Source organism: Manduca sexta, chromosome 4, assembly GCF_014839805.1.
Source record: "Manduca sexta isolate Smith_Timp_Sample1 chromosome 4, JHU_Msex_v1.0, whole genome shotgun sequence".
Taxonomy (NCBI): Eukaryota; Metazoa; Arthropoda; class Insecta; order Lepidoptera; family Sphingidae; genus Manduca; species Manduca sexta.
The window spans coordinates 982,919-1,000,137 of record NC_051118.1 but is presented as its reverse complement, the minus strand read 5'-3'; the positions used below and the strand labels follow the sequence as shown (position 1 = coordinate 1,000,137).

General features: G+C 36.1%; 1 protein-coding gene and 1 non-coding gene across 2 annotated transcripts in view; one reads left to right on the top strand and one right to left on the bottom strand.

Annotated features, from left to right (window-relative positions):
* LOC115448772 (protein CBFA2T3) overlaps positions 1-17,219 on the bottom strand; it is a 58,147-nt gene that overhangs the window by 2,521 nt on the left and 38,407 nt on the right. Inside the window, exons 3-11 of the mRNA XM_030176333.2 lie at positions 12,828-12,926; positions 12,388-12,554; positions 11,681-11,827; positions 11,232-11,359; positions 4,164-4,363; positions 3,558-3,728; positions 2,494-2,618; positions 1,945-2,112; positions 1,412-1,519 (exon numbers count right to left, since the gene is read on the bottom strand). Of these exons, the coding sequence (XP_030032193.1) occupies positions 1,412-1,519; positions 1,945-2,112; positions 2,494-2,618; positions 3,558-3,728; positions 4,164-4,363; positions 11,232-11,359; positions 11,681-11,827; positions 12,388-12,554; positions 12,828-12,926 (1,313 nt within the window). The remainder of the gene's footprint in view (positions 1-1,411; positions 1,520-1,944; positions 2,113-2,493; positions 2,619-3,557; positions 3,729-4,163; positions 4,364-11,231; positions 11,360-11,680; positions 11,828-12,387; positions 12,555-12,827; positions 12,927-17,219) is intronic.
* On the top strand, positions 153-224 carry Trnad-guc. The gene has a single exon. It is a non-coding gene; the product is annotated as a tRNA-Asp (tRNA).

The window sequence follows — 17,219 nt, the reverse complement described above, 5'->3', positions numbered from 1 at the left end:
ATATGAGTTACAAATGGTTATAAAAACTAACAATAGTAACGAACTGAACAAAGAAATAGCAATCGTTTAAGAAAATTGAATCGAAAATATTGTAATGTTACAAATATTTTTTTACGTTTATAATATAAATTTATTTAGTCAGTCTGCTCAAGTCTTCGGTAGTATAGTGGTCAGTATCCCCGCCTGTCACGCGGGAGACCGGGGTTCGATTCCCCGCCGGAGAGGTAATTTTCAGTCCTTTTAAGTACCATTACTATGTTTTTCTTGGATTTATAAAGAGCATCTTTCAGTTATCTTCGAATATTATTTAATTTTATCTCCATGGTATCTACTAGTGATGTAACGAATATTCGCATCCGCATTCGCATTCGCGAATATTCGCATATTTTTGGATATTCGCATTCGCATTCGCATTCGCATTCGTAAAATTTCTGCGAATGTTTTGCGAATGTCAATATAAGAAAAAAAAATATTTGAAGATAATAGTAGACTGCCTCGGTGGCATAGTTCTACTGCATGTGCGGTACGGTAGCGCTCTAACGTCCTGGGTTCGAATCCCGGATCGGGCAAAGTGATATTTGGGTTTTTCTGCTCAGTAAGTATCAGCCCGGAGTCAGGAATTGGCGCCCGATATGGCGATAGGCTCGCCCCTGTCACAGTATTAGACGGAACACACTTGGCGAAAAGTGGGTGCCCTGGTTGCGCCTCTGCATACCCCTTCCGAGATAATATTCGTAATACTGTGTGTGTAATAGTAGGTTAATAAAATCAAAATCTAAACTAAAACAATATTCTTCTACAATAAACTATAAATATAGTCTAAACAAACAAACAAAAAATTATAGACTCTCAAAGAAAAATACCTCTCTTTCTTAAAACATACCAATTAATTAACTATGTTTACCATGTTTTTAAGTTAGTAATTAAACTTCAGTAGAGGAATATTAAACTTTAAAAATAAACAAAATTGTTTCGTTTACTTTAATAAAGCTTAAAAATGTAATTCTCATTAGAACTTGTAACACATTAGCAACTAAGAAATTAAAAGCAATTGAAAGAAACAAAAACAAATTCTTCTATAATTTTTTTATCAGTCTTTACATAACTTTTTAATGTTTAGATTATTATCATCTTAGATAATAATAAAATTTAGATAATCATCATAGAAAATTGGCGCCAAATTTGAACAAAAACTAAACATTCGCATTCGCATTGGCGAATGTCGGTAGCAGATATTCGCATTCGCATTCGCATTCGCGAATGTTCAAAAAATGACATTCGTTACATCACTAGTATCTACCGAGCTTAAAGCTAACATAAGCTTTCTTCATTAGAGACATAGTTTTACCATAACTGCCCTTAATACCACTTTGCATTTTTTTCCAAAGTTTAAAACCTTCAAAAACCTTACCTGATGATGGTTCTCCCAGTCCTTGTGCTGACAGAAGGCGCCGCAGTACCGCGCCGCGTTACACCCAGAACAAGTCTCTTGGGCCTTGCGACCGCAGTTCCAGCAGCACTGTAACAAATATACCATCAGGGGATCTTGATTGTTACACCAGTCACTCGTGACGCGGTGGAGTGACTTACGAGTTATAATAATATCAGCCCTGTATTATATACTGTCCCACTGTTGGGCACGGGCCTCCTCTACGAATGCGAGAGGGATTGGGCCATAGTCCACCACGCTGAGTTACAATATCCACCTAAATGATTTGATTATTTATAATTTTCGATGTTCACACATCCAGAGGTTAATTATGATTACTGACTGATATTATAATAATTCATGACTATTCTACAATAGAAAATAGTTAATAACCATAGACTCGTTCCCTGTTACATGCGACCAAACTTAGCTGACGAAATATGGATGTTACACCTCTGTAAAGAAACGAAAAAACGCAGGTTATGTATGTAGACATAAAAGACACTATTGCTTACATTCTGCTGTCCAGTAGCATTAGGGCTGAGGTCCCTGCCGGGCGGGGGGCTGTGCCGTCGGTCAGCCATGCGCTCCATCTTGCCCCTCTCTGCTGCCACCAGTTCCAGGGCCTTGGTTTCCGCTGCCCCTACCGCCCTTTGTAGTTCTAGCAGCGCTTGGCGTTTTACCTAGACGCAAATAGGAAGTATAAAGAAGGGAACCCAGTTGATTTATTGTATCTGATATTAATGTGTTGTTGCTGTTTTACATTGCAGATTTTTTGTAAATAATTTGATGTTTTGACTGTTTTTTGGTTATTGGCTTTGGGTATGAGAAGTCCATGTCCAAGATAAAATATGAAACCCAGATTACTTTAAATAAAGACCTGAAATGGCTATGTTATATTAAATTTTATTTATTTGACGCACTATAATCATCTACCTTTTAGGTATTTATTCATTTTATATTAAATTTTGTAGGATTTATTTCTTTCAAACTTAGTAAAATATCTTGGTTCACATGTTTACGGAGATAATTATACTTTGAATATTCCTTACTTCCGGACCTACCTGGTTGACAGCTTCCTCCGCCCTCCTTCTCACTTCAGTGACCCTCTCCTCAGTCTGCCTCACTGCTGTGGCCATGATCTCGCTCGCCGCCCGCTTGATGTCATTGCTTTCTGTTGGCTCTACTCCTAAAATTATTACATTAGAATGTAGGTAATAAAGTCGACTATTCATCTGCAACTTTTATCGAAGGAATAATTTTGATTTTGAAAGTTCATTCTTAAGGTGATTTAATTATATAAAACTAGCTTTTGTAATAAGAAAAGTAGTTATGTCTCGCTGCTCCGACTGCGTTTAAATTCCCAAAACATAAAGTAGCCTATATTACTCAGGAGTAATTGAACTATTAATGAAAGAATTTTTCAAATCTGTTAAGTTGTATTTGAGTTAATCAATTAAAAACAAACAAAACATATAATTTTTCCTCTTTGTATTCATTTATAATTTAGATATTAATATAATACCAAAAAGATATAATATTTCTCAGATAAAGCTAATCAGACGATTGAAAAATGTGCGTTTTATAATCATTATTGATTTCTGAATCCATTTGTTTTATTAAGCTCGTCTTGACTTTGTTATCTAGTAGCACTATCGATGTTATTGCAACTGTTTTTATGGTGTGCAATAAAGATTATTTTATCTATATTTATTATAACATATAATAGGTATCTAATTTGACTCTTCTGATTATAATAATCATGAAAGCAGTTGATCGTGTTAACTTTGTCTATTTTTTTTGTCTGCATATTTTTTTGAATAGAGCTATATATTGCTGTAAGAATTTACTTTTTCTTATTCGTGCTCGGTGAGGTGACCCTACTATACCTGATGGTAAGTAGAGTGGAGTTCAATAAAATATCGACTGACGAGAGATGATTACCCCACGACAGTCGACACAATTATGCCGGCCTGTTGGAAGCGGATATACACAGGCTGATCCTGGAAGGCGAGACTTACGTGGGCCACTATGGCAGGTTGTAACATGTTGTGTACGGTGGTCGCTATCCGGGGTATAATATATCCTACCACCAGCAAAGTCTTTTCTAAACTCATAAGATCTGTACCTCGTTGCTGCAGTATCGCGAGGGCTCGCTTGGTCTTCTCCACCATGCTGAGGATGCAGTTGAGCATGGTGTTGATGTTGCGCCATTCATCATCGCTCCTCATTAGTCCAGGACCTGGTCTCGGCTCGAACGGCGCGTTCATCGAGGACACGTCGCGTACTGTGATACCGCCTGAGAAGTTAGCTTTCATCACCAATTCAGAATATTTTCTAAGGTTAGGTGGGGACACTTTTGAAGTGGTTTTTTGTACCACCATTAAGTAAAAATGCTTGATGCAATACATTTCTGAATAAGTAGGGACAATATGTTAAAAAGTCAAGGTATTACTTGACCGCGGAATTGAATTTCGCAGTCTGTACACTAACGTTAGACCAAGGAAGCGACTGCTGACTAGTTGTACAAAAAAACGATCTTCATTATTCAAAGAAGAGGGCAAGTCAGGTATATGTATCCTGAACCGGTAAAAACACATAAATAATAAATTGGAATGTGGTATTGCGAGGAATATATCAGGATTGCAGTATTGGCATACAAATTACCACAATCTCTACCTACCCCCACAGAATGAAGGCAAGAATGTATAAAAAAATGTATCGGCAGACTTACCATCTCTCCTTTCGAAGCTTCCTTCAGCCTGCCCCGCGTGGTACGGGTGGTAGTGGCCGTAGTCAAACAGGTTGGCATTACTCGGCAGAGGGTACAGGAAGGGAGAGGGGTTCAGGAACAGGCTGGAGGGGGGAGGACGCTTAGCCTGAGGAGGGAAGTCTTCCGAATGAGCTCCGTTGGTTTGTGCAGCGTCGTAGAACCTGAAACAAAATAATTTAGTAGATGGGGAAAACATCGATTTATCTATCTACATATAATATAAAAATGAATCCCTATTTTCCTTGGTCACGCCATCACGCGTGAACGGCTGGACCGATTGCACTATATTTTTTTTGGTTGTGTTTGTTATTGTCAGGAGAAGAATCTTATGAAAAAAAAAATTAAGGAAGTTGTGCGGAACGTTAAAAAATTTAAGAAAAGTTAATTTCAGCGATTGACAGAATGCGCGCTGCAAATTCATAATTAAGACGGGACAACGTCTGTCGGGTCAACTAGTTTATTTATAAAGATACACTAAACAGATTACTGATAATATTAATCTAAATTACATTACAGTGGATCTAATGGCTAGTCAGAATCCAAATAGAAGTGTATACAGCAGGACACGTACATGTTATTTAGTTACAAAATAATAATAATAAATATAAAATATGTTGGCTAAGGTAAGGCAGACGATGTGGGAGTTGTATCTGACTTGGGTGCTGTGGATAATATGTACATATTCTACTGAACGTCGGAGACCATATTATTATTTCGAAGTGTGAATATCAAGTGCGATTGATTGATTCAGAGGAATTATGATGTCAACATTCTTAATAATAAATGATAATACCATTCCTGTAACATGGGTATACTGGCAGTAGGTACTCTTGAGAGTACTCCTTCACTATTGAGAAGGTTTAAGCCATACTCCACCCGGCTTAGTGCAGGTTGACAAACTTCACTTAACCTCAAAGTTCTTAGTTCATTATTTTATCTCTCGCTTTGCTATGTAAGGAAGTGGACAATTTTTAATACTTCCAACTCTTCCCTATCTTTCTATTTAATAAATTTCGTTGCGGGACAAATTAGTGACCCCGAGATTCGCCGATCTTCATCGCTCGGTATCTTAAAATGAGTGCTACTACTGATGCTGGCTTACAGGAGTTGTAGTGGTGGGTCTGAGGGCAGGAAAAACTACCTCGAAGTTCTTATGAAGAATTGAGTTTAGATTAATTGTTATCACAGACACTTCCAGCGATAAAGGGTGTGGCGATTTAAAACTTCAAACAATATACTAAATTTTGTGCTTTCAAGATATCGTAAACTCAATTATTATAACACAAAGGTCCCGACTAATTTCGAAAAACAAGTTAAAAGACAATGCATAACTTCGGCAGTTTTCAAAACAACTGCTAATAAATTCTGCCGCAAAACATCAAGTTATGAGATATTGGAGTTGTAGAAGGAAGATTAGTTTTCCTACAGTCTATTGTCTATAAAAAAACCACGAATTATTTTCCACAACGCAGGAGTGTGTTCTAGTTGTTTGCCGGCTTATATGGGGCATGTATCTTTATCGGTCAGCAGGTGCGAAGGTCATAATCTCTGCCTAGGAAACCAACTTGCCGTTGTGTTTTGTTTGACGGCAGATTTCAGGAGGCCTAAAACCTGTTTCCTGATCCCTTCTCTTTCCTTTTAGGCCTACAGTGTTACCTCTATTCTTATAGTATTATAATTATATTGGAGGCGGAGATTATTAACAAAATATGACACTTTTAAACACAGGGAACTCTATTTCTTTCCCTCAAATTAGTCTGGATTTTTTTCTGATCAATAAAGACTTTTTTTTATGTTATAGGGGGCAACCGAGCATACGATTCACCTGATGGTAAGTAAAGTAAGTGATTACCATCGCCCATGAACATCTACAATACCAGAGGGAATAGAGATGTGTAGCCGGTCTTTTAGGTGGAAATATGCTGTTTTTTTTTAAGGTCCCCAGGTCGTATACGTCCGAAAATGCTGCTGGGGCAATTAGTTCCATAATTTTGTAGTACGTGGTAAAAAATGTCGACAGAAACGAACTGTAGTGGATCGCCAACCTCCGAGGTGATGTGGATCGAATTTGGAGATTTGCCGCGTTGTATGGTGATGAATTCATTTTATTACTTATATTTCTTGTTAAGAAGTGAAGCATTGACTCATTAGTTCAATTTCCGAGTGGCACAATACAATGTTTAATATAATAATGATTAATAAGGAAGTGTAACTTGACCTCATGCTGGATCAATGTCCTAATGGTCAACGTATTTCCGTAGATATAAGGAAATTTTTACACTCGAAGGACTTCAGCAGGGAATGCAAAGACGTTGCTCATAGCAATGACTGTCATAATTTCTATTGTATTTTTCCACTATGCTTCACTCGTAAGGTAACAATTGGATTATTATAAGTCGATTTAATTGACCACGAAGTTGGAGGTGACCGTTCGCAGAAACTAAGCCAAAATTTTCTGCAACATACTTAAAAGTGTGTTGCGCCGCCCCAATGCTCTGAGATAAAGTTTAATTTTGTATGGGCTATAATGAATTTTAATATATTTTCGTTCTTTTACCAAAGGGACATCTCTCATGACTGGTCCTGCAGCCGATTTATGGAATTGAACACGTTCGATCGCCGAACTAACGCCGACACCGAATCAGAGCGATTAATAATAATCGGAACAAGAGAGGACCACGCCCTCTGACACTCCACTGCGGTATTTATGGTAAACAAATGCACTCGTATTTTATCAAAGTTTAATTCGGTGTCAGCGACAAGTTCTAAAACAATGCAAGTAAATAAGACGTTCTGTAGGTGCTTCTTAAAATTATTATATTTATAAGGTGTATATTTTGATAATGCCTATTGTTAAAGTTCAACGAAATTTACTAGCGCATTCTGGAGTTAACGGATGTATATTTCGGAAAGAGTGGTGTTAATAATTCTGATTATTGATCTTAAATCGTAACTTCTCTAATTATTGTTAGTTACATATGTTGTATACGTTTTTATGCCAAGGTAAAAATAACAGTTAAAATATAAATTACAATCCTGCCCGTAACCCTTCAGATAAACATAAAACATTAATAACAAATTAGTACACAACACACGCCTTACCGACTTGTTGGAGCAATAAAACTTTCAAGTGTTAATTGCTAATAGTAAAACGGCAGGCGTCACCCGATTATTAATTCATGCAACTTATAGCTGCCGACTGTTGCTGGCTATCAAAGGCTGTCTATTAATAAATGAAAGCTCTTAATTATTATATTGTTTTATTTTTCTTGCGTTATGCACTTAGGAATAGTAGATTCAATTGTTGACTTAGTATCACATAGGCTTAATGAAGTTGATTGATTTACTGCAACTTATTAAAACATACTACATTTATATATAGTAAATAACATAACGCCTTTAAATAAAATAGATTTATATCTAAGCTTATTAGAAGTTAAGAAATCTCTAGAAAGCGATAATACAGCATTTTAGAATGGCAACACATGCAGCGATTTGACGTAATGTGTCGACCGATCAGTAACATCTGCGCTCTCCGAGGAACTTATAATCGTTCTAATTGCCATCACTAATCTACACGCTAACTACATTACACGTTTTTAAACGCCTTTTGTGATGAATTTGAATTCTTAATGACCATTTTTGGCAATGGTATACAGACTATACAGCCGCAAATCTTTAAGTTAGAAAAACAATGTCTAGTAATTAGTAACAGACTTCAAACGAAATATCGGGTTCGACAACCATTAGATGTTTTAAAGTTGCATTTGTACGTATTTATTAAATATCATTCACATGCCGGTGAAAGATAATATTATTGAGAAAAATTGCATAGTTTTTTTTATTAAGTACATGGAAACTACCTTGTTGATCCTACTTAAATATCGCTCAAGTAAAGGGCGAGGAATGATAATATGCGAAAAATTGCTATAAAATATAAAGTATGCATGTAGAATATACGGTTGCCTAAACAGATAACCACTAAAATATAAAACAGGTTTGACTGAAAAATTTACAACACAATTTTGGCAGGCTCTATAGCGCAAAACCGAAGTGGTACAGCGTGTAGTCATAATTTAATGGGCCAGTCGCCCCACGCGTGGATCTAACGAATAGTGGGTGGCGAAATTTAAATCGTGCTGTGGTCGGTGGGCCTGCCAAATGGTGCAATAATAATAATTTAAGTAAGCTAGAGCTGTTGTTTGAGCGCCCTGTACGCGGCTGTTTGATACCGTTGCCTTTGCCTGAAAAGTGAAGTGGTGTCTATGGATCTATGCATTGATGAGCAGAGATAATAAATTATGCTTTTAATATTGTATTATATCCGTAATTGGCACTTACTAGTATAACGTACATTTCACAGTCGACTTTCACCCAATATCTATAAAGTAACACAAAATTTAATAATTGTTGTTTTACTATAAAATAATAGGTAAAATGGAAACTTGATGACTAAAGACTAGTTTGGATGCCCCTGAGAAATACGTAATTTTTAGTAATGAGTATGCAATTTGCTTATAGTTTAACCCACTGTAAACAAAATTAGTTAATTATTGATAAAGTAATTTTATAAAAAAAAAAGAAATTTCGGGATTACAAAATAAATTAAAACCTCTTTTTTATGTAGGTTGACACATCCACCATCCCCCACGAATGTATAACCTGTAGTACTTTGGTTTTATAACTGATATCCGACGAGAAGTGACCATACAATAATCGACACTGGAGTCTTAATAACTAGCAAATATAATATAAATATCCTTCGCACGCAATAACCACACATTGCTGGTCAGTAAGACCTACTCTCACAGCATTTAAACGACAACCCTATCATTTAGTCAGTCCATTATTCAACTAAAAACATTAACCCCTTAAATAATTTAAATATAAACCAAAGATGAAAGAATAGAGAGGGGCACATGTCAGCGCGGGACGCCAGAATCCCCAATTAGGTAGAACAATCGTAAACCATCGAGTGCTATCAAAGGCTGACCGCAAAAACCTCGTCATCGGCGGGGCGCGGCTTGCGTTTGACAGCTAGTGAGGGGACTGGGCCGGGATTGGAGTACGGGAAACTCCGGTTATATTTGGGATTAAGAGTGTAAGCTATTTGGTGTGATTGGTAGAAAGAAATGTAGAATGTATTTGGATATGCGTGTTTAAAACTTGTGATAAAAAATTAATTAATTATTTTTATAAAAGAGTTTCCAAATTAGGTTGAGAAAAAAAAAAATCATATTCCATTAGCAAATTATGTATGAAGTTTGAAACATCTTGAGTGAATTAAGAAATTCACTGTCACTTTTTAACCGACTTCAAAAAAATGGAGGAGGTTCTCAATTCGACTGTATGTTTTTATTTCGTTTTTTTGTGTGTTTTTAAAGTTACTTATAACATGAAAAAATTTAGATACGACATGAACATCATCTTCACAAAAGCAATCCAAACAATTCACCGCGATTACACAGAAAATCCCGGCAAAATTTCCGGACCACATCCCTACGAGGGTGGTGAAAAGTGGGTGTGAAGTGGCAAGGGGTGGCGGGGTGGCACTACAAATTACCTGTCCATACCAGTCACCTGCTCTAGAACGTTATTATTGATAGTTTCGGATTTGAACCCGCGGCGTCGGGCCAGTACATTTTTACATTGGACACGATTTGAGCCTTTGTGACTTATTATGATTAATGTTATATCTCTTTGCATTAGACATAGCTGTAGAATAATAAGTTTGTTTTGTTAAATATGTAAAAATGGCTCAAGAGATTTGTGTATATATTCAACAAAGAGAAATCCATACAAGTGACTTTATTTAAATAATAATTAAATATTCTCATTGTACCTTTATCATAAGTGGAACTATAGTTCGCCTACGTGATGAAAAAAGCATTTTATTTTAATGTTATTAGACTGTATATAAAATAAATAAAATATACGATAAATATGGCGAGTAGAGTGAAAATATCGCACTAAGAAAGTCATTATAGTCAATATAATCAACTGACGAGAGATGATTATCCTCAGCTAGTCGACAATGATGGCGGCTTGTTGGAAAGTAATTTGCTAAAGTTGGGGTTTTTCTTTTATTGATTTGGCCGATGGTAAGCGATACCTCCGCCCATAAACAGTAGAAACACCATCCAACACCTTGAAATACAAAATATTGTTTGGTATTCCATTGTGCTCGCCATTCTGAGATAGATGTTAAGTCTTAATGTCCAGTAGTTACACTGACTACAATGTTTTATGGATTTGTATTTCTTTTGGCATCAGGAGCATTTAAACGTGGCGTGAGTTACCCATCATACAAAAGTGTTGTTAGCTTCCTATAAAAAAAAATGGTGTACTTCGGCCAGCTACCAGATTTGCTCTTTACAAAACACAAAACATTTTTTCATTCGTAACCCCCGCTGGAAGTTAAAAATACACAGTATTTAGATTTTTCGCGCACGGTTCGCGTCAGTTGTCGACGCTAACTCGCTTGTTCCATTAACCGGCACCGAGCATCTGTCGATACGCTAATAGCCAGCGTTGATAGAATACTTGCTTTCTCTGCTTACCCTTAGTGCAATATTGTAATACAAATTCAGCATTGTGAGACAGCCAATGTAATTACTCAGAATTCTTAACTTTCAAACAGTAAAGAGTTACACTGAATTTTGTAATTCAAAGATGTCGCAAATTAATAACGGTCAAAAGTCGGGTACTAGGTTAGTTTACTTATTTCAAAACGGGCAATAGTGATGCAGTAGCAGTTTGAATTCAGGAAGTTGGCGGTGTGATACCCCTGTGCTTCGGAGAGCACGTAAAGCCGTTGGTCCTGCGCCTGATCTCTCTCCGGTCATGTCGGATTGCCGTCTCACCGTACTATGAGAAGGAACAGAGAGTGCTTGTGTATTGCGCACACACTAGTGCTCTATAACAATCCTGCGTACCTGATGCCAGCTGATCTTCGTTGAGATTGGCCGCCGTGGCCGAAATTCAACTAGGAGAGATTCATTCAGTAAAAGTTAAAATTAAGTAACTCACGGATCACTAGCCCGTCTCTTGATGCCGGTCTCTGTGCTTGTGGACTGCTGTGGCGCGAAGATGTCGCTGCTGTCGCCTCCTGACTCCAGGATCAGGTGTTCGTGCGATCTGATGTATTGCAGGACAGTCTGTGGATAAAACGTTGGCTTAGATTTGTGAGGAAAGGATTGAATTTAGATCAAACTGTTTTGATGTTCTATTAATGTGTAAACGGATAGGTTAATACTTCGATTCATTTAGTGCTTACTCATTCCCGGAAAATTATGCAAGTTAGTTATATATTGGGAAAGATGGTCCTTTACACCGGGTTTCTTACACTTATGCAGTTCAGTTATATATCATTGGTTGGTTTTTTATACCGAGCCTTTTACATGAACGAATTATAATGTTGTATTTCAGAATGTGAAGACATTTTGACAAGGCAAGCATCTATAAACCCGATTCCTTACTTGTTTAGCTCTCCGAGCTCTTGCGTGCAAATCCCTTTGCGCTAGAGGCAGCAAGGCCCGCAAGAACCCCGGCACTGACGCTCGGAGCGGGTAGTTAGTGCACTCCTGCACTCCCGTTTGGAACTCTTCGATGTTCATAGTTCCCGCCTGTTTGGAATTTGGATTTTTATTGCAATAGTTATTTATAAGAGCACTGTAATGTGATCACTTGTTTGTAACCATAATGTGTGGTCGGTATCCTGGTAAATACAAATATTCTACCACAAGCAACTGAAGCGTTATATATAGATATATTACCACAACTTTTAGCTTTAAGCAACTTTAAGCACCACAACTTTTCGCCAAGGTCCGTTCAATTGTATCGATTTATTTATACATTTTTTATACAGAGAAGTATATAGGTTGACTTAATGCCAGAGACATTTTCTACCAGTCAACCCTAGGGTGGTCCTGAAAACGAGGTGAGTGCCTTTGTCAATGGTGAAATAATGTGTAATGAGACGAGTTTATCGCCATATCGGCTTTAAATTCAGTTCCCAAAAGTATGTATTTTAATATGTGGTACCTTTTTATTCATTGACAAAAATCTATTATTTAACTGTTTATTTATGCGAGCCGCGGTAGTTACGGAAATTTTAAAATAGCGCCATCTATATTTGCAATTTATAGACCACTTTGAAACTTCGTATAGATGTTACTGTACTTACAACAAGATTGTATATAAGTTGTCGCACTCTCTCGCCCGTATCTGCGCTTACGTCGGTAGCGAACTGCTGCAGCGCTGACAGAAAGCGGCGCAAGCGCTGAAGCGCTGGAGCAGACCGCGATCCTTCGGGAAGGGGCGGGGAAAGAGACTCCGTCGAGGATAGGGCCGCTAGAATAATAAATAGATGTTACATATTTTTTAAAAGGCTAAAAATATTTTAGAAATGAATCATAAAATATTTAACATTACTTATGTTCTTTATGGTAAAACTTATGCTTCGATCAAATATTTATAAAAGCTAAATCAAATGTTTTTTTTCCTTCTTTTCTCTTTGGCAACAATTATAATTTTAAAAATAAGCAATAAATGGAAACAGTTGATGAATATTTTTTTTTAGCGGGTGGAATTTCTTTAAATATAATATGGATAATATTATATTACCAGCGGTCCCATTATTTTGAGGGCTCGGAGGGCCAGGAGTTGGTGATGTCCTGGATTCTTCCAGCTCAGGAGATCTGTGCTCTTTGCCTGCTGTTGTAGCTGTAACAAAAATAGTAAAATTTTAGGCATGAATATATATCGGTTACTTACTTCATTAAGTCATTTATTTTCTTAATTTTAGTAGTAATATTTTACTTATCATTTTATTAATTTAACAGACAGTACTATCTAGATTCCTTGGTCTGTTTCTAAAAAAGTTATGAGTATATTTTGGCGGGAAATCAATGTGCTCTCTGATATTTTTGTAGTATGATTTATATTAATTATATCCCTTAATATTTATTTGTGTTTGTAAGAAAAGATCCTTCGAGAATACAACCATTATTATAATAGTATACGGATTACAAGTATTCGCAACGTGGCTGAATATTTGCATTTCCTTAGTCTCCATATTTCTTACACTAACCGTACGTAGGTTCAACAATATTTGGCTAATATTTCACCATTTAATTTCATGTTTCAGTCCAATGCAGGCGAATAGGCGAGCGTTAAATCGATGGTTTGATTGCGAGCAATGTATTAAACTCGGCCGGTATGCGCGGGCACGATCGTGTTTGAAAACGGGCTACATAGGCGGGCCTGGAGAGTAGCGGCGAGATTCATGGGCTTATCTAGCTTATAGTTCCATGGAGGATTAATTCCTTTTTGTCCAGGGTGGGCAAATTAGGATTTATTAAATACTAAGTCCAACAATTTAAGAAGTAAATAAAACAGTGCGTAGGCATTTCTTAAGGAGTGGAATAACCTCTATGGGAAATTTTATCTGGTACCTAATTGGAAGGTGCCCAAGGGGATGTGGATCCGAAGTTCATTATCGGTTACGGATCATAGTGTATCAAAGATAACTGGAAAGTAGAGAGTAAGGTAGGCCGGCATTTTACCTATAGTATAAGGTAGTTTGTCGATCGGTAAAATAAGGCCAGCTTGGATAGGTACTGGATATTAGCCTGTGAATTCTGGCTAGTTTTTTTATCAATAGTATAGTCTCAATTTAGTATTTAATTCACAATATTTTTTTGTTGAATTAGGCATAGGCATAATAATGTATACTGTTTAAAAAAATAATAATTATATTATGTCAGATACCCAACCTCCAAGAATAAGTTGTCCTTATAGTAGTATTGATATAATTAAACTTTTCCAATAAGTAAAGCTACGAAAACACCTATAAATTGTGTTTAATAGACTATTAAGTTTTTGGAAAAACCGCGACCAGATATTAAAAAGCAAAAAATCAGGTGGTACACATTGGCGACAGAGTGGGGCATAAACAGCGATTGTCTATGCGTCGACACGTAACTCATCACGCAGTTTACACACAGCCGGGACCATGCTCTATGGTTTTATACGGGCCGTAGAGAAAGCGGAAATTATATTTTAAGTTTGGTGTTACTCAGCGAAAATGTGAATACAAAACACATAAGTACTGTATAATACTTGAAATTTGCTTTTGATACCTTATTTGTTTAAAACGCAGGTAATGTTAAATATCTACGTTTTTATTGTTTAGTGGTAGAGCAAAGATCTATCGCATACTTGTCTATGGCAATTATTGCCTGACCCGGCGAAGGTATGTACTACCGTCGCTCAGAAAATGTTTGGTATGTTCCTAACTCTTAATCTAAGGGTTGGAAACTATTACAAATTCTTCGGGAGTTATGAGCAGTGAAGGTTTTCTCACATCGGGAGATTTACTAGTTTTTCTTAGGAAACAATGAATGGTTGTTAATTATTGCCAGGCAATCAGCTAAAATAAAATAAAATTGTTTATTGCTTAGTCGGTTCCAAAAAAGCTCCGGTAAACAGTTATTGAATGTAAATCTATTTCCTGAGTTTTTAAATAGAATATATTTATTAATTTCCAAGGCGATGGCCGCGTGTTTCTTGGCCCAGTATTATTTCCATTCTAGTAATTCAGGAGGTAGAAATCGCGTACTGCTACGATTCATTGAATTTGTATATTTTTCCAATATAAAGGAAAAAATGTCCTTACAGATGATTAATCACGACAAAATGTTTTTTGTTTTTTATTAATAATTTACATGATAGATTAATACACTATATTTGGCAAAAAATTATACAATTTGTTCCAAAGTAGGCTCAAAACTTATACTAGTTTTACAGACAAATTATCCTACTACATGATGCTTTCAAAATGAAAGTACTTAATGTATAAGGATCTATGACATGACAAACCATCCGGTTGATGTTAAGATATACTACTGCCCAAAATAATAGAAATCCTACCTAAAACTTTGAACTGTAAAGCGCTATGTGGTTCTGCATTGCGCTCGCCATCCTGACAATTTGTTTTATTCTTAGCTATTAATATTAATATCAGCATTGTATTGTACACTGTCCCACTGCTGCACGGGCCTCCTCTACTACTGAGAGGTATTAGCTCTTAGTCCACCACGCTGGCCTAGTTGGGGTTAATATACTTCACTTACCCTCAAAATTCTTATAGACAACTTCTAAGGTGTGCAGGTTTCCTCACAATGTTTTCCTTCACCGTTAAAGCAAGCGATAATTCATAAAGAATCCACATATAATTTTAGCAAAGTCAGAGGTATGTGCCCTTGGGTTTTAAGCCTGAATTTGTCTCGACAGTCCACAATCAATTAGGCTATCATCACATAGTTTGTTCTCGTTATTTATTATGTTATTTAAGAGTCCATCTATTAGATCATTTGCCGATTAAAATGGTTATTAAAAAACCTTTTAGAAGTTTTTTTAAAACTCAACTCAGCCCCGAGTGCCATTGAATGTCCTTAGGCTTGATTACAATCGAGATATCTCAATAATTTATCATATTTTTTTGTATATCGGACCAGTGCGCTGCGTGTGACAGAATAAATAAAAGTTTTGTCGAAAAGCTAGTGGTGCCAAGTGCGGGTCGGGCGTGCGGCAGACATGCTCGCGCTGGGCAGGGGGAGAGTCGACGTCGACATATCGATAGAGTTTTATATATACCTACAAAACATAAATTGTTCATGATATACAGCAGATAAATTTATGCTAGTTAAATTTGGGAACATATAGGTATTATAATTTACTATAAATAAAATAAATGGATTAAGTTATTCTCTTCTTTACAAATTTACTTTAAACATAAAGACTTCTTTATATATTTTAGAATTTATAATATTAGGTAAGATTGTGTCAATATCAGAATAATAGTATAAAATCACGTAAATACGAGAAACATTGTTAGATATAATATAATGAAAAATAATTAGTTATCTAATTAATACAACCAGTAGTTGTAGAAAGTAAGATTTATATCGTATCGCAAATATTTTATTTGTGATTAACTATTTATGCCAAACAATCCATCTATTTTGCAGTAACAGTTCCCTATAATTGATTGCATCATTTAAATAACTGATATACTACAAACATAAAAACATACCAAACAGTTTCTAAATATTTTAATCGACATACCGCCCATCCCCATTCGTTATAGAGTGCGGTGCGCGTGTCGGCGACACCTAGCCCGGGGCACCGCTTTCATCTCGCAATTACTGCGCGAAAATATCCACCGTTTTGTATTAGTACTGCCTACCGCCTAGCGTGCCGGAATATGTAGGGAATGTAGAAGTATGTTTTAGTATATTATTATAAAAATATGACATTATTTACCATTAGCATATTGTTGTCATATTTATGCAATAAAAATACTCATTTTAACACCATTTTACATTCCGATCGCATTTTCGATCTATAGAGAATATAGACCAATCAGAGCAAAGTATTTTTTCACATTACAAATCAGTTATTTTGATTGGTTCATTCTCGGAGTCGGATTGAGGATTGAGATTGGAGTTGTTTAATGAAAACCTTTGTTAGTGTTTGTTCGATTTACTATAAAAAGAGTTATTATAAATCATAACATACAGGTTTAGTTAGAGATTTTAAAAGAATGTACAGTCAAGAAATTCCAAATTTCACTTGTGTATTTATCCAACCAACGAAATATTTCGATTGAAGTTAATAATATGTAGAAGTGTTTTGACGGTCTGAATTTGTTCAGATTATTTTATAGGTGTACCTAATATGTTATGTTTGATTGAATTTTACTTAATTCAATAAAATAAATTTTATCCTGTATCGAAAGGTCACGGTGTTTATTAAAAAAAGTGTTTATTCGTGCGTAATCGTATAAATTCTTAACCACCTCTTAACGCTAAAACAAGTTTATAAGTAAGACTGTAAACCAACTTAGAATTCCCAATATAAAGTCAGACCTTTGCGATTCTACAAGCATAAGTTAGCAAAGTAGTAACTGATAATGCTAAGTGATGTAAACTGCCGATAAATGTAAAAACAAAA